The sequence below is a fragment of the Dufourea novaeangliae genome, unplaced genomic scaffold (assembly GCF_001272555.1).
Source record: "Dufourea novaeangliae isolate 0120121106 unplaced genomic scaffold, ASM127255v1 scaffold124, whole genome shotgun sequence".
NCBI lineage: Eukaryota > Metazoa > Arthropoda > Insecta > Hymenoptera > Halictidae > Dufourea > Dufourea novaeangliae.
In genome coordinates, this window is record NW_015374010.1 from 1,472,509 (window position 1) to 1,499,186 (window position 26,678).

Below are 26,678 nucleotides of genomic sequence, written 5' to 3' on the forward strand. Positions count from 1 at the left end.
GGCAGTTTCGCGCGTACACGATGGTTCATAAGTGGAGGAAGTGGTCCAAATAGAGGTTGGGGTTTAAACAGAGTAAATCTTCGATTAACGTTCGAAACTCCGAACCCGTTGGAAGCAGTTATCGTAGAGGGATACGATTTCCGAGCGCCCAGTGTGGAACCTCCTAATAGTGGGGAGGAATCAGAAACATTTAGCCTAGAAATCTCTCTGCGCAGTTATCGAGAATTTACTGTATGGTGTAGTTGAAAGTATCCGGTCATATTAAGTGCTTGACCATAGCGGGGATAGTGTAAAACTACGACTGAAAAATGAAAGAAGCTTATTTTAAAACTCCGTATCATACAACAAACATGTTTTAGATACATTGGAGTGTTATATCTTAAGAATCTTCAAGAAATTTGGCAGTAAGTCCTGATGTACAGGTGGTAGCCGATATTTAGAATAACTCTTCCATTAGGACTCCTGGTCTGCATAAAAAAAATGTGATAATTCGTAAAAATGATATATTGTCCATCGAGCTTTAATATCCCCTAAACAATATTTCTGTCAGGCTTTCAGAAATTTTGTAATCACTTGTAAGATTTACTGTATATTCGATAAGTGTCCTAATATTCATGAACATGAATGTATGTACATGCTAGGAGGAAATCCGATTGATCTGTTGGGCGTGCCAGGACGAATTATTTCGATCCGATCGACAGAAATCCCGGTGTTTACGGACAGTATCCGGAATTAAATATAATTACTGGCAACAGAACCCCGTTAACCCTGTCTGTTCCCAATAATCTGTGGTTGAACGCCCGGTAGTGGATATCACGATCGTTGAGTGTACGCGCAAATTCGAGCAGGAAATGAAGAGAAATCCACGAGAATGGACTTATAACGAAAGTCCAATTGAAACCGGAGGGGATATGGAAAATTGAAAGGAACAATCAATGAAAAGTCACAGACGTCTGTGCTAATGATGCTAAGGTGTAATAGTCAAATTCAAGTTTCTTTTTACCGTGCAGTATTTCTGTGACTTGAAGAGCACGAAAACTATGTTGAATTGATTAACGATACATGGAATACCTACTGTAAAATATGATGAATGCCATTACTAGACGAAGGTACTGTGAATAGAACGTGGACTTTTGTACATTTATCCTGAATGTGCAATACACAATACAACAAAAGTTATGTTGAACTTAATACCTGTAGTAAATGAAACAGATTTCTGATATAATTTCAGTTCCGTAAATTAAGCTAAAAAAGTCTGAATTTGCATAAAGGATCCGCAGTCTAATTATAACAAAACAGAAGGGAAAAGAAGAACAGTATAACAATGACAAACAGGCTATGGATATTTATGCAAATATAGATTAATTTTCGGAAACTGGAATGAAATAGAAAGTTCTTTAATGCATTTAGAATCCTTTTAGGCTGTAAATAATTTAAAAATGTCATTCGAATTTATAATTCCATACACTCGAATTGTAGACACCTGAGTACTACACACCTGAATCTTAGAAACCTAAATCTTAGACACCTAAATTTCAAACACTTGAATTTTAGGGATCTGAATTCGCCATAATTGCATAAATTCCGCAATTAATAATAGATACAGTAAGCTATTATTAAACACAACCCCAACGTAGCCCCAACAAAACGCAACATTCTCCACGAAAGCATCCATGCGATACCGACTGCATAAACAGGCCCCGCCTCTTCGACGTTCTCCAGAAACAATTTACAGAATGAAACACTCAAACGACGTTTCAGCGTCTCGTGAACGCGAGGATTCCGAGCGGACAAAAGCGCAAACAGATTCCCCGGGTGCCAGGCAAGTAAACCCCACCCCCTCCCTTCGCCAGAGTCGCGACGAATAACGCAGCGTAGAAATAAGAATTCACAGCGTAAAACGAGGGAAGGGGGAGAGAGGGGTAGAGTGGCGCGAAGTTAGCGATCTTTCAATTCGTTGACCAAACTCAATTCAATTCTCTTTATCCGCCACTTACCCTCCCGGGCAGCTTCTTTCTTATTCCACCCCCCCCCCACCCCCAACCGTTTATTATTCCTTTCTGAAAGTTATTCCGCGAGAATGCAAAATACTCACGGCGCGCCAGGACAAGCGGTGCGTCGAGGGTTGGAAAGTGGATGGGGTGAAGACAGGACCAGGGGGTGGGTAGGTGGAGGGACGAAGAAAAAAGTCGCCGGGCCACGTAGAAAGTTTCGCGTAACTCGAAAGATTAGACGGGAGACCGTGGATGAACGTTGAAGGAGGTTCAGGAGTGGTGTTGGGGGTGTGGAAAGAGGGTCGCGACGCGGTAGAACGGGCACCGACTTAAAAACAATTGCCCCGCGGCGACGCGGGAATTTTAAACACACTTTTATCGCCCGTCCGGATGGCTTTTGTTCGACGAAATCGCCCACGGGTCGAAACGGGGGTGAGAAACGTGGGTGAGGGGGTGGGACAGGCGCGCCACTGTCCACGATCGAAGGCTTTAAGGCAATTTACGAGGGGGTTTTACGGTTTCGAGTGACGCGCCAACCTGTCCTGATCTTTTTCCATTTCCCACCCCTTATCCACAAGCCCTTTTGTTCCGTCCAACCCCCACCCTTACTCGTCCACTTTACATTCAATGTTGTTTTAATACCGCCCCCTAACCCCCTCCACCAGACTTTCTGTCCACCGTTGGAATTATAAGAGAGCGGAAAATTACCGTTGTGTCCCCTCGGCCGGGGGAAGAATTTAAATGGGGACGAATCAACGCTTCCGACGACCTGCGAAATTGCCTCTTCCCCGTCTGCTATAATCACGCGTTTTTATTGAATTCAATTCCTTGTCGCGTGAACCGTCGAAGAACGTCGGACAGGGTCGCTGGTTTGCGGGGACGACGCCGTTAGGCGCACTCGCGACGTGTAGTTTCTAGGTAACGGCACGGGGAGAATGTGTGTCGGAGAGAGGATCGTCACGAACAGACTGACGACACAACAGGAGGAAATCCGTATCGGGGTAATGTCCCGTGAAGATGGCCTGCCAGACTGGAGACTTCTGGTACGGTACTGTTATGGGTGACTCGTGGCTGCTTCCTTAACCCTTTTGCCAGTAACATCTGTGGGCTGTTTTCGGTGAAAAGTTTGAGATACCGACGCAGTGAAATTTTGGTAGTACTGAAATGTACCTGGAGAACAAGAATATTAAATGACACGCATAAGCCTCTAGCGATCTCTCTGGACTCTGATAACTCAATGTCCACATCGTAAGAAGATATAATATTGAAAGTACGGTATAATCGTTAAGATAAAATCTGAGAACTAAGAATACAATCTTCAGTTGTAAAAAAAATCGTAAGGCAAGGGGTTAAATAACGAATCATTATTCAACGATCACTAAGCAGACCAGAAATAATTAAAGCCCACATCGTAGTAGATAAGGGATACACATTAGAGCCAAGTGACCCCGAAACTACCCCATAAACGAACAGTATTGTCCTGAACAACCGTCCCAACAAAAAAAAAAAAATAAAACACACTGGCGAAAACGAAACTGGTACAAGCGATACAGGAATATTTGTACAGGAAGAAAAGAGAAGGGAGGGAAAGGGGGTGCTTCGATTACAACTCTGGACGAGCCACTAAACTGACGGCGCGGGCGAGGGAGTAGAAACGAGGGTGGTTGCGGAAGGGTCGAGTTTAGCCGCTCCACTGGTCTGTAACTCGAACCAACCCCGAGAAACACCACCGCCCCCGGGAACTTGCCGCGTCAGCCTTCCCCCGCGCGCTATAAGGTCGAAACCTACCGCCCACGAACAGGAAACGGAATCCAACTTCCTTCCTTGGTCGAAGGCGAAGATTAATCTCGGCGCAGCCGTGCATCTACCTGCGCCCACCGACGGTAACCCCATCGACCCCCTCCTGGCCCAGGCCATCCCTCTTCGCGAGAGACCAACGTCGTAACACTTCTCGCCCGGGCCTCTTTCTATCTGGCCTTTATCAGTCTGACTCCAACTAACCTGCCTCCGCTCTCCAGAGGCCACGCGAATCTCGCCCCGAAACGTTCCACGAAACTGGTTCGTTGCACTTGATTATTGGATCATTGGATCATACAGGGTGTACCGAAAAGACGAGTACCCCAGATTAACTCGAAAGGATGATGTTTTAACAAAAAATGTTTCATAGAAAAGGTTTTGGGTTTAAGATGGGAATGAATGACCGAATTCAGTCGGGGGAATGAAGTTTCTGGAAAAAATGTTTGATACAACAGTTTTAGGGTTTAGAAAGGGGCATCTGACGGTGACCTTGACACAGGGGTCAAATTTGGAGGTCATTCTGAAGTCGATTTGATTTTTTTTTAATAGAAGCTCTTGTTTTTAGAACCTGAAATGGAAAGAACAGTCATTTTGATCCAAAGATGCTACCACGTATATGGAATTTTCCGTTCTTTCCATTTACTAAAATAAAGAAATGAAAGACACTGACGGAGCTTCTGTTTTCCAATTGACTGAAAATAGTTATGACCGAGCTGATACGTTCAGTTAACGAACAATACATCAACCGAGTAACGGTTCAACGTTATTTCAACCTGCACGTGCCGCAATTTAATTTTCCAGATCCTTGCGGTAACGTGATGTGCGTAGAACCGGAAATCTGTCAGTTGGACGACTCGAGGCAACCAGGCTGTCGTTGCGGCGAGCAATGCGGCCTCGAGTTCTCGCCAGTTTGTGGAAGCGATGGTAAAACGTACTTGAATGAATGCAGCCTCAGGCAGGAAGCCTGCAGATCGAGATTATCGCTCAGAAAAGTCTACAATGGCGCCTGCAGTTCAGGTAATTGAAATTTTTCCCTACGATAATCGCTCCCCCCGAAATTGAACCCCTACATCTTACCACAGTTTGCTACAAATTGCGCAATATAAATATTACGACCTGTAAATCGTTCCGTTCATAAAGAAACATAGACTGTTTTATATTACTGCAGTTCCTCCTAAAGTGTTCTACATTTCTTATGATCGAAATGAATAGAGAAAACCCGTAAAATCGTTGAAATCGAGACTTTAAACCGTTACCTTTCAAATTTCCTATAATATTGTAAGTATGGAATACGAATGTGGCTTTTATAAAACAACGTTGGGATTTGGCAACAAAAGCATCAGCTTAAAGTAGAAATGTAGATTCTTATACAATAGTTATGGAAACGAACACGTATATTTCTAAACGACTTCGCGTGATTTCTACACATAGATCTAGAACGCAAGGAAAGTGCCATTTTCTAGAACAAGCTGTCCTATAATGCCCACTGTTCCGCCATCGGCGAACAGAACCTTGGAACCGAGAGTGACACGGGATCAAAGAATGCTTTTTTAATCCACGCGTCATTGTGCAGGAATCAATCCGTGCAACGAGGCAAAGTGCAACCCCTACGAGCAGTGCGTCATTGACCGACAAGGGATAGCAAGCTGCGAGTGCGGCCCAGAATGCGAACCGGTGATGAGACCGGTCTGTGCGCTTGGCGGGAAAACATACACGTCACTCTGTGAGCTGAAGAGGCAAGCCTGCTTGACCAAGACCAGCATCGAGGTCGCCTACACCGGAACCTGTGGATCTAGAGGGCCATGCTCCGAGAAGGTAAGTCAATGTTTTCTATTCAACACCTTAACGACAGATGACGCATTCTTGCGTCAGATCTAAAACTGCCTCCTTCCACATATGACGGACATTTACGTCAAATTGAAAAGTACCTCCTTCCACATATTACGGACATTTCAGGAACCCTTAATTAACTCCAAAAACCCAGATTCAGTTCCATCATTTTCGAACGTGTCCAACAGCGTAATTAAACGGAATAATTTCAGTTTCGACCATGTTTCGCTCGCAGCAAAATGACTCTAAACGAGGACGATAATTTCCAGCAACTCCTCCCTCGATCCGTCTCCGTTTCTCCGTTTCACCGCTTATTGTCCCCCATCTTTCTCCGCGATAACGGGGGAAGCTTAATCGCGGGCCGCGGACACCGTGGACGCAATATTCCGGGCGTGAAAAACGGTGGGATTCTGGGCCGACGAGACCGCGGGGGGAAGAATCGCGCCCCGTTGCGATGGTACCTACACATTCAATTCTGAGAACTAAAGTGCCACGCGTAAATTGCACGACTATATATCGTCCCGGGCGATAGATTATCGGCTTTGCGCGGGAAAGGCGGGATATCCGACGGAACGTCGCCGAAGGGTGAAATTCCGTGATAAGCAACCGTGCCGCCGCGTTTAATCGAACGTTTGTCCTCTCGAGAAGGAACGAACGAAAAAAAGGGAACTTTGTCGAGGATGAAAAGTCGAAGTGAAGCTTTTTCCCTTGCTCGCAGATTTGCCAGTGGGGCGCCATCTGCGCGGAGATCAACGGTACCGCGATCTGCGAGTGTCCAACCTGTCCCGCGGAATTTCAACCTGTCTGCGGCGATGACGGCATCAGCTACGGGAACGAGTGTAAGCTGCGCCTGGAGGCTTGTCGACATCGACGAGAGATCAGTGTGCTGTACCAGGGACTGTGCAGTGAGTAGCGATCCCCTATTGGGAGCTGGCGTGATTCTCTAGTATTCCACGTTTCCTGTAATATTTGTTTTCGATCTACTGTCTGGAATTGTTAGAAGGGCGTGTGCTTAGTTACTTGATTTGCCGATGCATTGGTTTTAAAAGATTATCGAAATTGGTGGAGCTAGGGAATGAGAGCTTCATGAGATATTTTTTCGTGTTTCCTTGGAATTAACTTAATGAACTTAATTTTTTTAGAAGAACAGTTGACGTCGAATATTCGGGGTTGTACTGTAGTATAATTTGATAGCATCATCGATTAGCTGTTTAGTATATGCTTCACGCTAACCCCTTATCTATGGCCCGTTTTAACCCGTTCGCTGTGGCAGATTTCAACATGAATGTGGGTAGCGAACGGTAGACGTCTAACCGTGACTGACAACGTAAATGGTAAAAATATTCGTCAGGAATATTGATTGAGTGGAGTTTCAAGTTACAATGTCATGAATTGTAAGAGTACCGTGCACAGAAGATTGTGTGAATAATAAGCAAATTGTCGTAGTTATCGTCGATAGCACTCACGAAAAACTTTTGTGTGAAAATACATCGCATCAAATGTAATTTTCTCGTCTTCTCGAAAAGCACTTGGTAATTTCATTTGTAATTTCATTGTCCCACAATATCACAAGCAGACGAAAAAGAAGACGTTACTTCGGGGGTTGAATCCCGGATAAGTCTGGAAAAAGCACTATCTAGATTACCAAGAATCTTGCAATTCTGCTTCTTTGCGGTGATAATTTTAGTTTCTACTTCTACCTTGTTATGTATTGCAGAAGACCCCGAGTGTAGTTTCTACTGTACAACTTTATTCACTTTACCTTCAATTTCCGTCTGCCACTACTAGATAAAACAGGGGACACTTCTGACCGACTTTAACCGTTTCGCGGCAAAGACTGGGTTACTTAAAATCCCGAAATAAAACTTTTCACCCAAAATTATTCATAAATTACCGGTATAGTTTCGTTCCTGAACTATCCTACACAAGAGTATTATTTACAGAAATGAAGCGATCACACTTGAAAAGTGGCTTGAAAATACAATTCGCGAGATTACAGTACAGGTCAGAGTAGATATTCCAGCTGCGTTTTTTCCCCAACGATAACCAAACACGGATAAAAAGTTTCATTATTAAATTCGTCATCGCCCCCGAGCATCATAAACTTTTTACCGTGAAAGGGACCGTAAATTGATAATCGACTTTCTTCGATTAAAAAACTTCTTCTGCGGGTCGGGGGTCCGAAAGAATCCTCAGAAATTCGTCGAATAAATGAGGTGACTGGTACTTATCAGAAAGTCAACTCTTTCGACTTCGCCGCATTGAATATGCAATCTCTCTTGCGGACGCGAACGCGAGACGACGACGCCCAGTTCCTAGACAGTTGCTCCATTCTCACGCTCTTTCTTCCCAAGCGTTCAGGCTTCATGAAAATCGGTCACGCACGCGCCACGCCGTCACCACACAAAACAAACGCACAACTCGACGACGGGGTGGGGTTACGCGACCCGGTTTGCTGCCGCGTGACACATGGCATTGTTAATTTGCAGCGCAAATTATTTCCACACGTTCTGTGCGCCGATCTTCCGATGACCTACGAGCGCCTCTTCGACGTGGGTCACTCATACGTAGACCTTTACTACTTGCTTCTAACAATAAGTAGCAAATGATTCTAACTACTGGAGAGAAATAAAAATTGTATTTGGAATAGTTTACATAAGAGTATTTAGTAACTCTAAAATGCGTAGAAATTATTTGATTTTTCTGAATTGGTAATGAATCCCTTGGGAATTAACACCCTCATACGTTGACCTTTACTACTTACTCCTATGTAATGGACGGTCGTGACTACGGGAGGGAAGTAAAAATTACATTCGGAATTGCTTACATAAGAATATTTGGAAATTTTAATGTAAATAGAAATAATTTCATATTTCCAATTTGATAATTAGTACGTAAAATGCCCTAGTTGCTTCGATAAAGGAACTGTTGTAATTAGTCACGTATTCTATTAATTTTATTTTATTTCGATTTTAAATAGAACCTTCTTCTCAATATCAATCATTCTTCAGAATTTTTAATAAGATTATGAATTAACAATCAGCTACGAACAGTCTGATCTATATACATATATACAATGATCGACAAAAATTGCTGCTAAACAGTCAGAAAGATGATCGAAACGTCAATCCATATTTCCAACAGTGCTTGAAATACCTTATTGGGATATTGGAATGGAATTAATAACTTAGTATGAACAGGACGCGACGTGATTTAATATTTCACCTGATTTTCCAGAAACGTTCCGCCCGCAGCTTCCTTTCCTCGGGTTTCCCTCGTGAAATTCGAACCATTAGGATTTTTCCACGAGAAATTCGTTGATTGAGTATTGATCGACCAGAAGTAGAACCGTTAGAAGCGAGCGCACCGAGTAAATAATTAAGGAAACTTTATTAACGGGAACCGAGGTAGGCAGGAAGAACTCGAGAGATGATTAATTCCGGCTGACTGAGCTATTACATCGAGAGTGGATTCAAATTGGTACATTCGCTTTACAGGAGGGGACGGAATTTTTTTCGAAACCAGAGAAAGAGAGATGGCTGACCGATTTTTACGCGGATTCGATCCACACAGCGAGCGCGCGCGCAATTTGCATAGAATGAACGGGGATCCTTTGATATCAGAATCGTATTTGCATGTTGATCGATGACGAAGCTTTGTATCTTAAGAATTTTTTCGTTAACAGAATTTGCATTTTTATGGGAGGATTCCTACGCGAGATTACCTCGCAGACTAAGAGGTTTATGAAGGGGAAAAAACTTTATTTCGACGTTTCATTGCCAATTAAGCGCTGTCAAGAAGTTATGTAAATGTAGAATGGCTAGAAATGGCAAAGTTTCCAAGAAGTCCGAAACTTGTTAACAGCTTGTTATTTTACAACAAACGTTTCGAACTACGTCCACCCGCGTTTTTAACGTCAGTTTTTACTCTTCTTGATTGAAACGAGAAAATGGCTAACTAGATAAAGATAAAGAAAAATTAGAATCAAACTGACAGAACTAGTTCGAACTAATAATTCTGATGTCGATAACTATTTGTATTGGAGATAAAACGAATATTTCAGAAATAATTGGTTTAGGAAAAACATCATTTGAGTTTTTATTCATAGGGATTAAGTAGAAGACAAGATAATACTTATGCTTCAATTTCCTGCACTTTTCATATCCTGAATCCAAAATGTATTCCCACCATATTGAAAATATGTTGAATTACTCCGTGGTAAACCTACGACAACACCCCCTACTGCATCTAGTGCAATATAATATTCAGTCAATATGCAAATAACTCCTAAAGACTTTAAGAAACTTATTGAGTTCCTTAAGAGCACCGATCTAATACACAAAATCTGATAAACTTGAGTACAACAATTCGATGATACGACTACAAGCACACTTTACGTAAATAAAAAAAAAATTTCACATTCATGAACCAAAAAGTTCACTCACGTTTGTAAAAATTAATCCCACCTTTCTACATGGCATCCAACCCCCTATCTAAGACGATAGATCTCCCAAAGAAATGCATACGGTTCGGTAGAATCTGTATTCCCCATCCCCTCCATCCCCCGAAGATAATTTGCATGGTTTAAAATCGCGTGAAACTTCTGAAACGTACTGCGCCTGGGATTCGGTTCCATGCATATCACGGCTCGCGGGGCGACTCTCTCGCGCCCACCCTCTCTGGATGAAATTGTATGAGTTGTTACCCCGTGGCATGCACGTTGCATATGCATGCAGTTTCATCCCCTACCATACCACTCTCGGATCCACAACCAAGTCAACTCCCGGGGCTGTGCCACCGATCGCAGGATTCTCGCGATCCTAGAAACACAGAAGTCATCCTCCTCTGCTATCCTCGGTTGCAGGAAGTCTTCAGCCGTAGCCTCCGAAGGCTTGTTACCCTCCCCCTCTCCTCCAACTGTACTAGCATCATCGACACGTCGCTGAAGTAGGGGTACGGGAATGGGTGAGCCAACGCCCCTTTTCTCCCTTGGTTTCAATGAATTCTAAAGATAACTTCTCGCCTGCAAATCCTCCTTCAATGCCTAACCGACCCCCTTCTATCCACCCCCGTGTTTGTTCCTCCCTTCTTCGCTACCGTTCTTGCTCCTCTTCATTTCCTATCTTTCTCCAGTCCCTTCTTCGTTTCTCCACTATGTATGTCTTTCCACCATTCCCTCTTCATCGTTCTCCCTCACTCCGCTTTGTTCCCGGATCCAACCGTTACCAGCCCTCCCCATAGACCCCCCTACACACCCCAGACCAGCCAGATAATTTCCCTCGAAACGGATGCAGTTATGCAAATACCCGGCCTGGGAATCTTTATTAATGCCGGCTTGAACGTCGGCCAGAAACCGGGGCCCCTGACTGCAACAGGGTGGCAGCGACCGCTTTGTAAGCGCGACGATGCCAGTTGGAAAGGGGGTACGGGAATCACACGGAACCGGAAGCAGCCCGCGCTGCCCCCAAACAATTCGCTGGTAGTTTAACGGGCGGGCAGAGGGGATATCGCGGACGGAATCTACCTCGTCGAGCGTTTCGGGACGCGATGACGAATGGCTGACTAACACCCCAGCTACGGGGAGCTTTTGCCTTTTTGCCTTTCGGCGGGGAGGCAATTACGGGGAGATGGATTGCGCTTGGGCTAGCTCGCCAAGCGATAACTGTGCTGAGGGAAGGCAGGGGGATGATGCTCGTTAATTGGTAATCGTTCCGTTGCTTGCTTACAGACGGATGCGAGAAGAAGAAATGCGAGTACTACGCCGAGTGCGAGAGCGACAACACTGGCGAGGTGAAGTGCGTTTGCCCGGGAAAGTGCGAGAGTTCGGTAAGTGGATGTTTCAGAATTTTTACCTTGTTACAATAGGCGTGATAATTAAATATCGAGGACAATTCGTTAGGAAATTTTATTTTGAACATTAAAACCCACCCTATTTATAGCGTCACGTAACTTTGAAGTCAGACACTGAGATATTTTACAAATTTTATTTCGTTATTTCGCCGACAGGTGCCGTAGCATTCCGTCCACATGCACGCCTTGTATATAATAAACAGATTGTAAATATTATACATTTATAGAATAGGCACTTGTCTACACTTTAATATAATAACAAGTTTTCAGAAAGTTTATTTAGGGTTTTCTTTCTTTTTAGAACCTACTAGAACCTTTAACAGGCTGAATAAATTTCTTGTGTGCATCCAAACAGGAAAAGAAAGTTTTGTTTGTTAATTTTCAGACTATATATAGGAAACTGTAGTATTACTTACATAATAATTTTCAGTAAGAAATCGGAACATTTAGTTTTAGTAACAAGTTTCTCTTTTGCACAGATTCATGAAACCTTTCAATTTTAATATTAATCGATGGCTGTTAATTTATAATAAAGTATTGAACAACAGAGTTTCCGGTAGGCCGGATTAAAGCGTAAGAGCGTTTATCCGCCGCTCGAACGTGGCCCCGACAGATCGCATTAGAACATAACTGTTTGAAGGTAAAGCTGCTCAATCGTGAAATCTGCTTTATCTTTGCCCTGCAAACGCGCGTCAGTTAATCCCTGAATCGTATTGGAATAATCGAGTTAATACTTATCAAAGCGAACGCGTCATCAAAAGCGTGCCTAGCCAATTCCGATCTTTCAACGTTGAGAATCCTTTCGTGACGCGATAATCCTCGCCTCCTTTCGAGCGCGCTCTTCTCCCGTTCTAATGGAAAAATGAAACCTCATTATCGTTTAAAAACAGAATCTGAATCTCATTTCACTGAAAATATCCCGATATCCCAATAGAGCGAAAAAAACAAGTTCTTTGCAGTTTACTCACGATGAAATTCGTCTTAAAATTTGAAAATCAATCGCGTTCAAAGTTTATTAGAATCGTCCGTTTGCCATTTATTTACACGTATTCGGAGTTATTTGTCTCCTTAAAGAAGATTACACGGATCGAAGCTGAAAAATGTCTGAAACTGGTGCCAAAATGGCTGCTCATATTGCAACGCGGAAGTAGGTTATTCTGGGTAACGAGAGCTATTTTCTATCCTCTTGCTTCCCCTTTAATATAATACCGTAATATTTCACTCTCCGTTATATAATACTTGAAAAGAAGACAGAACAAAGTGAAAGTATAATAACAAAAATGGTAAAAATTCCGTCACTTCCAAACATCAAAGTCCATAAATGAGACTGTCGATATTTATGTAAAATAATATTCATCTCTACAACCTCATTTACTAAAGTGAGTATTCTATAAAAATTTTTTTTTCGTCTGATTAAGGAGTTACTTGTACAAAATTTATGTTAAATTGTTACATGCAATAAAATATCGATATTATCAGAAAATTAATACATAAAATTAAATTCATTACATATTATCGACATATCAGTAACTAACAATAAATTATCGAATAACTTATCGATAATCATTAGCAGCACCTCTATATCTAATGCAGAAGCAAGTTAAAAATATGAAATAATAATTCTTCTACACTCATCAAATCTTCAGTATTACCAATTGTATGATTACGGAACGCCATAACCGAAAATTAAGCTACGAATCACCTCTATGGCCAGTGTCACGATTTCCTTCACGCCCCGTATATCACAATGCGTCCCTCATGCACGGTATTTCGCATTTCCGCCAGGCTACACGATGTTACGCGACCGTGTAATGAACCGTCCGCCTCGTCGGATGCTGCCCGTCTTTTCAGATCGATCGGTATGCGCAGCATTTTCATTAAAAGCTTTCTATCAATTCCTCTACCCTCGGCGTCCTTCGCATTACAAACTTCCTCGTAAAGAAGTCCACTCGGGCGTCGCACAGGCCGCCAAGAAAAATTCAATTTTCGATGTGTGTACGGGTTCATGAAAACAGACATTTCCCCCGATGGGAACAGGTCTCCGTTGAATTATTCGAAGGACAGTTTTATATTCATAACAATTTGATTGCATCCCACTTTATAACTATCGGTTAACATCTTTTCTTTAAAAAGAAAAATCGAGAAATAGCTGTTTTCATATTGGAGGGGCAGTACAGGGTGTCCCAAAATAGCTTCGACTCTCGGAAACGAGGGGTTCCTAGATCCTCTGATTGGTCGGGATTTTTCGTCGGAGAACATTTTCGCTAAGGAAAAAGTTGTTTCATGTCACCCAAGTAACCCCTATTTTGGGACACCTTGTATAGATATTTTGATATAATAGTTTACTGTTTCCACAAAACCATGACGATCACATCATTCACAGAAAACCCATCGAAACTTTTTCACTGACCCTAGACACTGTCAAATTTCAAAGATTTTACAAATTAAGTCACTTCCTTTTAATAAAATTTAACTTCACTTCCAAACAAACACGGTCGAAACAATATTTTCATTATACAAAAATATAAAACTGTCGACGGCAATGCACTTTAGATAGTTTCACACAGTCAACGCGTCCACCGACTCCAACAAAACGTATCTATTTACGGTATCTAGCAGCGATATTTTATTTACATAATTTATTTTTAATTTACTTACCCATTACTCACGATATTTCATTTGCTCACACTATCCCCTACACACACCACCAACACTATCACTAACATTTCTCAAATCCCCCTGTACAATACCACACACACCAAGAACAGTGTCTAAAACGAAACACCTCTACAACCAAAGCACAACCTACCCATACCATCGATCCTGCGAAACTGAGGGTCTGACAAAATCGCCCATTAAAAATCCTCGGCACACTAACCAGTAAATCAACGGACCGCCATATGCTCCGACAGATCCCAACGGAACGATTCTCGCGAGGGCTCACCCCTGAAGTAACTTCGAAGCGAGAATCAGGTAAAAATAAAAAAAAAAGTGACCTTATCGCGAGCGATCCACGACAGGGGTACCCAGAGATCTTTTCCCCCGGTGAGAAAATAAAATTTCGCCCGAGCACAAATATTCATTGGGAATGGCGAGCACGTCAGGGCCCTCCTGGTGATATCGTTATCCGCCAGCGCAGAGTCCGTCTGAGAACCGTGGTGTGGACCACGGCCGCTGCGTCGACTCGAAAATTCACGGATTCGTGGAACGTCCTGCTGACAAAACCGCGCGAACAATTCGTACCTGGGCAGCAGCATCGTCGACGAGTGTTCCCTGGTTGTTTCTGGTAACGGCACTGGCGGCGCATGCTTCTTTTTGCTGAAAAGGACCTGGAAAACAGTCAGACGTAGCATAGAGAGAGGGGTGGGGGCGTAGGGCAGCCATCGTTGGAGCTATCCAAAATTCAACGACGACCAGGAGACGACGTCGACGGGACGGTTATAGGGACGGGACGACGCGGAACCATCAACCTGAACGACCGTCCGCGACGGCACGTGCTATCGTCCACGGTGAAAACCCTGGAGAGGATGGGCATTAAGGGGAAAGGGAGACTCCTGCTTGTTTCACTCGGGATGCGGCGTGGAAACGGTATTAACCCTTTAGCAGTTTCGTCGACGCCATTTTGGCGCGATGTTAAGGGGTAATGGCCAGTCAGGAGGCCGTATAAGAGAGTGATCTTTTCGAATTTTTTTCTCGATAACTGTAACACCTTTTTCAGAAAGTATTGGCGTATTTGAAACAGTGTATTGTAGAGAGTATTGTCTAATTTTTGTAAGTCAAAATATTTGTAACTAAGTTGTGATCGATCTCCAGGAGGTCCATTCAGAAAAATAGTGTTTTATAGTGATTATTGCACTGCTCGGTACTGAGTCATCTGAAATTAAAAATTTAAAAAGATTTCTTTGATATATTAAATTATCTAGTCTTTGAACGAAGGACTTTTTTTCGTTGAATATTTTTTTGGTGACCAAAAACGAGCGACGTTTCTGTCAAAAGTCGCGACTTCACCTGAGAACGTCTCCCGTTTTATAGACTGAACTCTACACATCGTCCGTTGAAACTGACATTATTGCCCTTTCTTCGCATAACGGTGGCCTAACGGGAAATGGCGCAGCCGAATCGCGATGCATCAGCGTAATTCTCGGTGTATAAGATCGTCGGTTGCCCCCTGCGTTCCCGTCTTAAACGCGAAATTACATCTTTCGCGCATGGACGCACAATGTCCCAGCGAATCTGACGCGTCAGCGTTCCACGACCACGGAATCGGGGAGACGAAAAGGATTTCAGAGAGAGAGAGAGGGAGAAAGAGAGAGGATAGTGGGAGGGTAGGATGAAAAGTACTGAATCGGGAGCGCGGCCAAAGGAGATGAGGGTTAGGGGCATTGTTTGAACTGCAAACGAGGAATATCGGCCGCCTAGCAGCTGCTCTTATAGTGCATCCTCGCAGTACTTACTGTCCTCTAAAATTACGATAAGACGAAGAGACGCGCGTATCAGTTGGGAACTAATTAAAATCTGTGGCTATGAATATTGTTGCTTTACAATTTTCCACCAGGTCTTGAAAATAAAATCGGTAGTGCTGATTAATATAAAATGTAAAATGATAAGATGTAAGCTGATTAATATAAATGTAATAAATGGAAAATTGTAGAATGAAATTTTTATTAATACGAAGTTTAAAGGCTCCCACAAATCAACGCGATATATTCGCAGAGGTAGCGAACATTTCGCGGCAACAAATTCGCAACAGTTTTCACACCAATGCGAAAAATTTCCGCAAAAATTTATCTATAAAAAATCTATCGCCGCGAAATATTCGCTGTCGCTGAGAATATGTCCCGTTGGTCTGTGGGAGCCTTAATTTTTGGGAAAACTTATTACGTCATTGCGTCTAAGGTGATGGATTTCACTGATTATTATTGTATATTTCTGAATGAAAATTATCTACATATAAGACTATCCAACAATGAATTGTAACACGAACGATACAAATACGTCAGAATCCTTGTAAACGTGCCTCGATAAAAAAAATCGATTCCCGATCGAATCAGCCAAGTCGGTTACAATCGAACAATTTTCGTTCGTTCAACTTCCACGAAAGTCTCATCGCATCATCCCGTTCTGAATCCCATCCCACGCGTATTTTATCCAGGCTCCGTACCCATTATCCTATATTTGAGGGATAGCTCGGCCACAAATACCGCATAGCCTCGAATTCCAATTTACATTCGACCGGGCTCTATCTCGTCGTTGAAACGCGCATGCTTACTACGCTCGAGACACGAGGGACCTCGCGAAAACACACAGAAAATGCTCCAGGCGAAACACGCCACGATGCGACGGGGCCAACGCGTGCGTGAAACGCGTGTAATAAGCAAACAACAGCCGAGAGAGACCGGCCACGGCGGGGCTAATTAAGTTTCGCTCTTTCGCGTGTTATTTTCACGCCCGCTGGTGGTGGCCCAGGCTCGTCCGGCCGACGTCGGCGTACGTCAGCTTGACGCCTCTTGGATGGGAAGGGGCGCAACAAGTGCGAAACGCGCGAAACCGCGGGTTTTTCTCCTGCTTTCTTTGGCACCGACCTACTTGCTCCCAGTATGAGCATACAGGACGATCGATAAGATGGTGAAAGAGTCTGATAGGGGGTGGGAGTTGAGGGAAACGATGGGTGGTGCTCGATATGGTTGACCAAAGGAAGCTTGTATACAGGGTGAACCACGAATCGTGATCAGTAGATATCATTAAATGTGTTCCAATGTACAGAACGAAATGTTTGTAATATTACAGTTCGAGTATTTCTGTTATTCTTTTCTCGACCCAGATGAAAAAGAAAGTAACACATGTTATGTTATTGAAATCCTCTAACGGATAGGCGTAAAAAAATTATAGGTGTATTTGCAAAAAATTGATGGTGACCTTGAAAAATTATGAAAAAAAAGAGTTCACAAAAAATTTGCTATAATCATGGTACTTAAGAGAAGGAGATGAACGTTACTCGGCATGGTTAACCAAAGAATGCTTGTGCAAGGTGTGAGAATAAAGTTTCGAGAATATTTTTGTTTCTGGGCAAAGCGGCGACAATGTACACCGTTACACCCACTGAACAATCAGTGAGAGGGTAGAAGAGTTTTACGATGTATTTGAGGAAGTAGATGGATGTTGTTTGACCATCGTTCAACGAAGAAAGCTTGTGTATATACTGTAAAATGGGAGAAGAGTCTTATGGCGTAGTTGAAGAAAAATATGGACGTTGTTTGAGATGGTTCAGCCAAGAACATATTTATATTGCGAGACTTTATATAATTTGACAAATTCTATAGGGTATGTATATGATAGTAGACAGATTTAATAAATGTTTCAAAGCAATAGATGAAAGTTACCAGTTAGATAGGGATTATTACAGAAACCTGGTAAATTAGGAGATTTTATGCGAGTATGATGTCCTTGGCTCAATATACATGTATGTACAGGAAGTTTCAGTAGAGTTAGGACACCTAATGGTATAATGCAGTTATAACTGGGCAGATTTTGTCCAGAATACAATTAAATAAATATTTGTCAGAAACTAGACAGTTAAACCTATTAAGCAAATAAATATACAGAACGAGGAACTCGCGTTGTCACTCTCTATCGGATTTTAAATCAACGATTGTTTTATTGCAGGGAAAGGAACCTGCGGATGCAGACAAGGTATGCGGGTCAGACGGGAAGACCTATGCCAACGAATGCTCACTGAAGGTAGCTTCCTGTAAATCTCAGACCCACATCACTGTCAGCTACATTGGCGACTGCGGTAAGTAATCAAAGCGACACACCGCAAGATTTACTCTAGCCTCCATTAATTATTGCTTTCAGTGTTTCTCCACTGAGTTTTTTTTTCGAAGCAATGCATACTCTATCCACTCCACTTATTGAAGTTGAAGTTGAAGTTTCGTTATCGATATTTTCATCGCATCCAGAAGAATCTACGAAACTATTTTAAACAGAATTACTCTCCACAACTACCTTCCTCATCCACTGTACATACAGTACTGAAAATGTTCATTGGATCACTCTCAAATTAACGTAATAGGCACAATTTTCCAACTTACATTTTCGCAGTAAATATTCGTTTTAAATGAAATAAGTCTTTAATATTCGAGTGATGCAATAAATATTCCCAATACTGTACTGTATAGGTAGTAAATAATACTACCTATACAGAAGAATAATCCAATGTCGAAACTATTGTATTTCCGAAATATAATACGTTCCCACCGTAATTGCTTACATTTCGACCCAGAAAATGTTCAAAATCACTGGAGAACACATGTCTTCCGTTCTCGAATTCAAAGCGAACTCGTGACGGAAGTTCGAAGGACATTGGAACAGAGGTAGAAACGGAAAAATGTGTCCCTTTTTCAGAACTGTGTGCACGCGTCGATTGCGAACACGGTGCTCACTGCATGGCCGGTGTGTGCGTTTGCCCGGACGAGTGCCCGGCGAGCAACGGCGAGCCCGTGTGCGGCAGCGATGGGAAAACCTACCCTTCGGAGTGTGAACTGCAGAAGGCGGCCTGCGGCAGGGACCCGAAATTGCCGGTCCTGCACGTGATAGTCTACGGCGATTGCAGCGAGCGATTTGCTGTCGCGGCATTGAGTACGTTTACCGATCTTTTACGAATACGAAATCTTCTGATTTCCCTGAAGTCGTGACGAGAGTTTCACCGGAGACTTGAGGAGCTTTGGTCATTTCTGCGGATCAGATACTTCGAATGGGTATTTGGTTTGTTGCGTGAGAAGGGGCCGTCTTATTCATTGGCTTATATCACTGTGACAGAGGTTCATTAACCCTCATCTGTCCCTCTTTTTTTAAACTTAATTTGTCCCTCGGTGTTAAATTGACACGGTGGTGAAAAATCAATATAACGAAGAGATAAATAGTTAAATTTGCAATTTCTCCGAAATAAAGTCACGGAGTTTCAGCTAAATTTACCTACACATGACAGAATGGCATGATTTCTTAGGGGAAAAATGTGTCAAATTGACACGAGGGACGGATGAGGGTTAAACTGTGAATTTCATAAATTTATGGCAGGCGACTAAATGGAAGACAGTCGAACAGAATACTTTAATGATTATTGTATTTCTCTTCGATTTACTATTCTTGTCAAATTAGACCATAAACAATGTGAATTTGTTTAAAAACGGTAATAATCTGATGATCATCTAGTACTTTATTCTAGCAGTCTAAATATTGAAAGATGAGCTAAGAAGTTATTGCTTAAAAAGAAGCAATATTAGTATTGAGAGATACACAGGCTATAAAGTGTGTGCTGTCCTTAAAGAATTCACAGTAAAATATCAAAACTATCCACGTCAAATATAGTCTATTAACAATAAGCTATTATAACAGCTTACGGCTGTACCTTACACCCTAACATTTTAATTAAGTACGCCATATATAATCACTAGTCCAAGACCTAGCCAAGACATAACGCTCGACATCCAATCGAAAACTCCACAAACCATCGTCACTGTAAAATCACAGCTATCAGGATATCCGCAAAAAAATCCACCACCTCACATGCAGCAACGAAATACTCACAGAGGGTAGGCTGATCTGGCTATTAACATCTCAAAGCTATTAACACGAAAGAACTCGACAAATAATGCTACTTGTCCACCCATTATTTGACCATCAACCTAAGACCCCAAAGAACGAACCAGCAAAGTTCTCCACTAACAGCTCGAACTACTCTTTAACACCGTCCTTTGACCGCCCCTAATAGCCACGATGTCGACGCCCGCGGTGGTTCGATTGGTCACCGCCGCAGTCGACGTGACCAGCACTCAGGGCCGAGAGGATTGCAAGAACATCAACTGCGACTTCGAGGCGACCTGTGAGCTAGGCCCGGACAACTATCCAAGGTGTAGCTGCAAGTTCGACTGTGGCTCGATCTCGCCGGAAAATATACGTCCCGTTTGCGGCAGCGATTTGAGAACCTACACGTCCCTGTGCGCGATGAAGATGGAGGCTTGCCGGAGGCAGCAGGACCTGAGACCTAGACCCCTCGACCTTTGCCAAGGTTCGCAACCACACCCGGGAAACTTACACGTCGATCCTTCCTCCCAACCCAACTGCCTAATAGCCTAGACCGTGACAAACTTACCTTCAACTACCTTAATTGTTCATAGTCTGTCTCTGCACGCCCCCCTTTTGCTGTCTGGCTAATGGGTTAACGAGACGCTTCCTTCTCGTTCCTGACGCTTCGCTGACGCGCTATCCTTACTTCTCGTATTTTGTTGCTCTACGTCGGGACATTTTGAATTCGAATTGTGTATTGGATGCTAGGTTAGAGATTTGACCCCTTGCCTTACAACATCGAGTCAGACACGTGATAACGATTTCAACCTGAATTTAATAAACATTTGTATTATTCGGTTTCTTTGAGTCGACGATATACTGTTCCGCTGGTATTAACATTTAAGGTTTAGAATAAATGTAACGCTTGTCATAGGAACAGAATTCCTTTTGTATCTAGGAAAATATTAACGATAAAATAATTATTGTGTGTGAAGTCGTAAAAAAAAATCGTATGGCAAGGGGTTTATGATACTCGTGTCGGAGTTAATTCTACCGGTTGAGAGTTACGGAAATTTTTATTGAAGTACAGTGGGAATGATATATGAAGCAAACTGCTGAATGATTCATTATTATATTTTGAGGAATCTTGTAATTTAATGTGTACGAACACATTCTGAAAATGTCCACCCTTTAACTCAGGTATGGAAGTGAAACCTTGCAACGGTGATCCGCCCATAGTGGACAGCGATGGAAAGGAGTACGACTGCGGGAATGGACCGGAGCGAAGAGACTGTCCAAGCAACAGTTACTGCCACCAAACCACGAGACTTGCTCGGTGCTGCAAGAAAGGTCAGCTCGAAGACTATGCCCCGTGGTCAAAGACCCTCTAATAATGTTTCACATTCGTTATACATGAATTGCCTATTAATCTAACAATACCTTATCGATCAGAAAATTTCTCGAGTAATCGTTTTATTGGTCGATTTTTCCGTTACACTTGTTCCTAATCTGCAAACACGTGACAGATATCGAAGTGACCTGAAACTTTCACCTATCGGTATCGATGTCACAATAAATCTTCAGGTAGAAGAGTAAGGAAACTAATAATTTTCCAATGTACAGTAAATCATCGGTGAGTGTTCGAAAGCTCCGCGGTACTGAGTGTTCACACGTCATCCTGGGGGTTCCCCATGGAAGCAGTCAAGCGCCCAATATTGGGGATGACGTCTGAACACTCAGTCCCGAGGAACCTTCGAACACTCATCGATGATTTACTGTATTACAATCTACCAGATTCTAAATTTCGAATTATTAATTCACTCCTACCGATTAGTAGGTCAAGAAAATATTGAAAAATGCTAAGAAGATTTCGATCTTACGTAAAAAAAAATAAAAAGATAAATGTAAATAATCGATTCAGCTCGAGAATAAAAAAATAAACGCGTATTATCGATACAGCTCGTGAGGAGAAAAATAAACGTGAATTATATCAATTCAGCTCAAGAAACCCAGGTGGTTAAGTGCGCGGACACCTGGCACGGTTGCTGTCCGGACGGGAAAACTGCTGCACGCGGACCGAACGGTGCAGGTTGTCCGAGTTTGTGCAACTGCAACAGGTTGGGCAGTGTCTCTGACACCTGCAACCCGGAAACAGGGCAATGCGAGTGCAAACCAGGCGTGGGTGGCCTGAAATGCAACGGATGCATGCCGGGCTACTGGGGTTTGCCCAAGATTGGCAAGGGTCATCAAGGATGCATACGTAAGAGCACACGATTAATTGGACTTCGCAGATGGTTTTTTTTCAAAATAAGTTTTACAATTTTAATATTCGTTGTATAATTACAACTAGCGCTGAAAAGTATCCGTTCATCTCTATTAGCGTCACTGTACTTGAGAAATGTGCTAAATTTTTCGGAAAAACTAGTTTCTTTTCACTATAAGGACCATAAAGCTAAAAAAATTCCCAAACAGAAATGAGAAAGAGTATATACCCTTCGTCGATGGTAGAGCGAACATTTGTAAATGTTAAATTTTAGGTATCAGTATTCATAACGTTATGAATTTCGGTTAAATTTTAAATGCTGAAATTAGTAACTTTGATTTTTAAGATGAAAAGAAAATGGTCGTAGTTTTCCCTCGTCACATATATCACGATTGATCCAAGAAATGCATAACGAGACAATACTACCAATGACGAAAAATTCATGAGATTCATGACTTTTATCGTGTAATTTTTCGCATGATTTGGATGTTTCAACTTACGATTCGATGCTTCAGCGTGCGGCTGCTCGCTCTTCGGCTCCATCAGAGAGGACTGCGAACAGATGACGGGTCGATGTGTATGCAAACCAGACATCAAGGGACAGAAATGCACGATCTGCACCGGTCACAACAAGATATTAACACCGACTGGCTGCTATTCAGGTATCAGGCGAGAGGGTGCCTGCGTGTTCACGAAAACCCCTAGAATATAACACTATTGATTATTTTCCCGAAGCTCAATTAGACTTGTCAGATAAAAAATAGTGGCATAATGCCACTGAAAAGAAATATTAACCATAACAAATTATATTCTTGGAAACAAAATAATGGTTTTCCTCATTCCTACAGAAAAAACAAGTACCACTATTAAATTCATTTTATCAGACATTTAATTCTGTTCAAACTGAATCACACTATCACTTCAATTATTCCATAAAGCCCCACCCTATTTTATTCTAGGCGTTCCTACGTATTATACACTACCGTTCACAAGTATTAACTCTTAACTAGTGAGATGGAAATCTTACTACTTATTATACAAATCTTATTACTTATCACTAGACCCTGGATGTTTATGCAGACATCGAATTTTGTGGATTACCTTCTCGAAAATGATCGCAGAGAAACTAATCCTTCTATTATAGTAATTTTATTATTAAAATCTACTCGCATACATTTGTGGATTTTTCGTGCTTAAGGTCACACAAAGGTCACACCATCATAAGTAATTGAAATTTCGGAAAGTATAACCTCGAGAAAAATATTCGCTTATCATAGTATTTGCTCCTTCTGACCAAATAATACTCTCCCCTCACATTGCTTTGTGTCTTCAAAAACAAAGGAGATATTGAAAGTGCTCACGTTAAGTGGGACACCTTATATAGATACTGTATAAAAATTGAATCCTTGCACGAAAGGTTCTTTTAGATTCCGAATAAAATAAAAAATTCATTAAACCATACTTTCTGAACATTTTATCATAACTAAGTTTTAGACACCAAAATGCATGGGCGTAGCCAGGTTGTCAGTCAAGGGAGGGTAAAAAATATTAACATATCGACTTCCCCAGTGAAAAATACGTAGCCAGAAACACTTAATTTTGTTTTTAAAGTCATAAATCGTTGAAAATGTGGCAAAAGCCATCCGTCCAGAGGGAGGGGGCAAGTGCCCTCCCTGGCTACGCCCATGCCTAGACGTGCAATAAATGCATAAACATCTATGTACACATCGTGTATCCACCATATAATCGAAACCACAGTGTAATATTCTGACCAATTTACCCATGTATATATTGACGGGATCATTCTGTGTGTTTGCAGCGGATACGATACCGCCGATGCCGACGTCCTGCAACGAGCTGGAATGTTATTCAGGCGGTCACTGCTCGGAGATCGGTGGCCCACACTGCGTCTGTCCGTCGTCCTGTCCATCGGACATACCGTCGGTCCCGGTCTGCGGTAGCGACGGACAGACATACGACAACGAATGCGAGCTAAGGCTCTACGCTTGTCGCCACCAGGCGGACGTGGTCACGCAGGCGTTCGGCCACTGCAGAGGTGGGTTCATTGAGCGTACGCCGTACAGGCCGCCTTATATTCTGCGTTACTAACCTCCTCGCAATTACCGACCGAAGTGCACGCACTTTTTCACCGTTTCGAGGAACCGAACCCCTGAAAAGGACAGTGTCCCCGAAAGAATATTAGAAATTCATACGCGTGCAGGATTCCGCAACATCGTCGTACACGTTACCAGAGTCTATGCTTGATCGGGATAGAAGATATGTAATACCTTGGTTATGTTTACGAATTTTTGTTCCTCTTCAGAGCGCAGAGATTTTTCTTTTATCGTGTGTCACAGTCACGTGAATGGTATATGAACAGATACGTTCGAAATATCTTTTATTAATTTCAAGCACATGTTCCGACGTTTCATACTGGATTCGAGTGTCACTCAGGTTGTACTGGGTCGTTTCGAGGTTCGAGTTGCAAGCAGATGGCGCTTCGAGCGCGCCGATTCGTCAGGTCTCCGGAAGTTCCGGTTATTTTGAAATTATATCTATACGTCGATACGGAACGTATTAAACATTTTGCATTGTTCGATTTGGCAAGTATATACCAGGGTGAAAAGAAAGAAAGGTAGATTGGAATTTGTGTCGAGTTGTTGAAAAAGATGCTGTTGGGTAGTTTGTGAAATGAACGAGTAATAGATATTTGAATGCATAGACCAAACGTTTGAATCGATTATTTTACCAAAAAGTGTACCAAGAATTGTTTTATTATAGTTTATCGCAAATACCTACGCCAAGAACATTCCGCGAGACCTAATAATATTTGTCGAGGATCGTTTTAAAGTTAAAGCATCTCTGCGTGAAACTAGGCCTACTTCAATCTCAGTTTTGCTATAGATGAGCAACGAATATGACGCGTACCAATGTTAACGTTAGGCGATTAAATAAAGTTAACGGAAACAACGAGATTCCGTTAAAATGGCGGCAGTCTTAACGATTTCGAGGGTTGAAATACGATATAAATTTTAGAATAGATAAATAGTAGGTACCTAAGTGGCCGATTATTTAGGATCGCATGTTACTTAGAAGCCCGATGGTACTGAAACATTAACGACATTGTTACCGTCGCTTAGGAGACGTCGAAACGATCTCGCGAAGCTTGATCGAACACCTAGGACTAACAACTAACAACCTGTTCCTTTGTAATCCATAACGTGATAATAAACTTATCAAGTTTCTACTAACATGTATAAATATATGTTTGTAACCCCCCTCGCCCGCTACTTTGCTTGCTTTCTTCGTTACCATCGTGTCGTGATTAACGATAATGATTTCATTATGGGGACACATCCGAAGAACCGTCCGAGGAGAATGAAAGAAAGCAAAGTGAGTACTAACAATAGACATTACGTCGACGTGTACATCGTTTTGTTTATCGTCGTTGAAGCGCCCTTGACCTCGACTACTGAAATAAGAAAGGACATCAAAAAAGGACAATCACTTCACAGTTTACCACAAGAATATATATGATATCGATGAGTTTTATTATAAATCATTCGATGCAGTTCTCTTCTGAAGAAATACATCGCATATAAGTAGTACAGAAAGTTTAGAAGAATCTGTAATTTAATTTCGTCCCAGGATTCAATATTTGGATTAGAACGCATTTTTTCTGACAACGTCGAAGCATTAGCAGTTAGTATACAGAACTTTGGTTTACATTAACCTTTATTAAAAAAGGACTCAGAGACATCTGTTGCACATGTCATCACAACACATTTCTTGTACGAATAAAATGTAATGTTTTGTAAAAATTATAGATTTAAATGATAATTTTAAAATTACTACTTCATAGTAGCATAAACGTTCTCCATCGAGCTTTACGATCGCACTTAAAAAACAATAACCTTGAGAAAAGATCTTCTATATTGCAATAATTGCCCCACTGAAGCAAACATTTGTTTTCCTTATACATTTTCTCGTATCATTAAAGACAACGGCGAAATTTCAGGTGAACATCTTAGACGTCCCAGCCCGAATAGGTGTCTCCGTGTAATATGTATGAAAAATGTAAACATTCCGCAACTCATAACTTCCCTAACATCACCGCAGCGACAGACGAATACAAAAAACGTCTCTGCACGAATTCATCTGTCCTGTAACATTTTAATCGTCGAACAAAGAATCACTGTTCAAAAAGTAAATGAACGAAACAGTCTTTAATGCCAATTTAACATCCGTTTCACTCACGGAACGATGCCACGGAATCGAAGAATAACGGATGAAGTCGAACCCCCAGGATCCATGGAGTTTCCTTCATCCCCCCTTGGGGGTGAATGGTGCGCTATCTTACTCGTAGGTAAATTCCGGTG

At 42.1% G+C, this 26,678-nt stretch overlaps 1 protein-coding gene across 1 annotated transcript in view; it reads left to right on the forward strand.

Annotated features, from left to right (window-relative positions):
* Window positions 1–26,678, forward strand: part of LOC107188322 (agrin-like) — a 55,323-nt gene that overhangs the window by 12,239 nt on the left and 16,406 nt on the right. Inside the window, exons 3-13 of the mRNA XM_015576597.1 lie at window positions 4,593–4,808; window positions 5,365–5,606; window positions 6,340–6,526; window positions 11,350–11,447; window positions 18,135–18,264; window positions 18,876–19,109; window positions 20,242–20,538; window positions 21,237–21,386; window positions 22,036–22,296; window positions 22,815–22,961; window positions 24,119–24,355. Coding sequence (XP_015432083.1) covers window positions 4,593–4,808; window positions 5,365–5,606; window positions 6,340–6,526; window positions 11,350–11,447; window positions 18,135–18,264; window positions 18,876–19,109; window positions 20,242–20,538; window positions 21,237–21,386; window positions 22,036–22,296; window positions 22,815–22,961; window positions 24,119–24,355 — 2,199 coding nt within the window. The remainder of the gene's footprint in view (window positions 1–4,592; window positions 4,809–5,364; window positions 5,607–6,339; window positions 6,527–11,349; window positions 11,448–18,134; window positions 18,265–18,875; window positions 19,110–20,241; window positions 20,539–21,236; window positions 21,387–22,035; window positions 22,297–22,814; window positions 22,962–24,118; window positions 24,356–26,678) is intronic.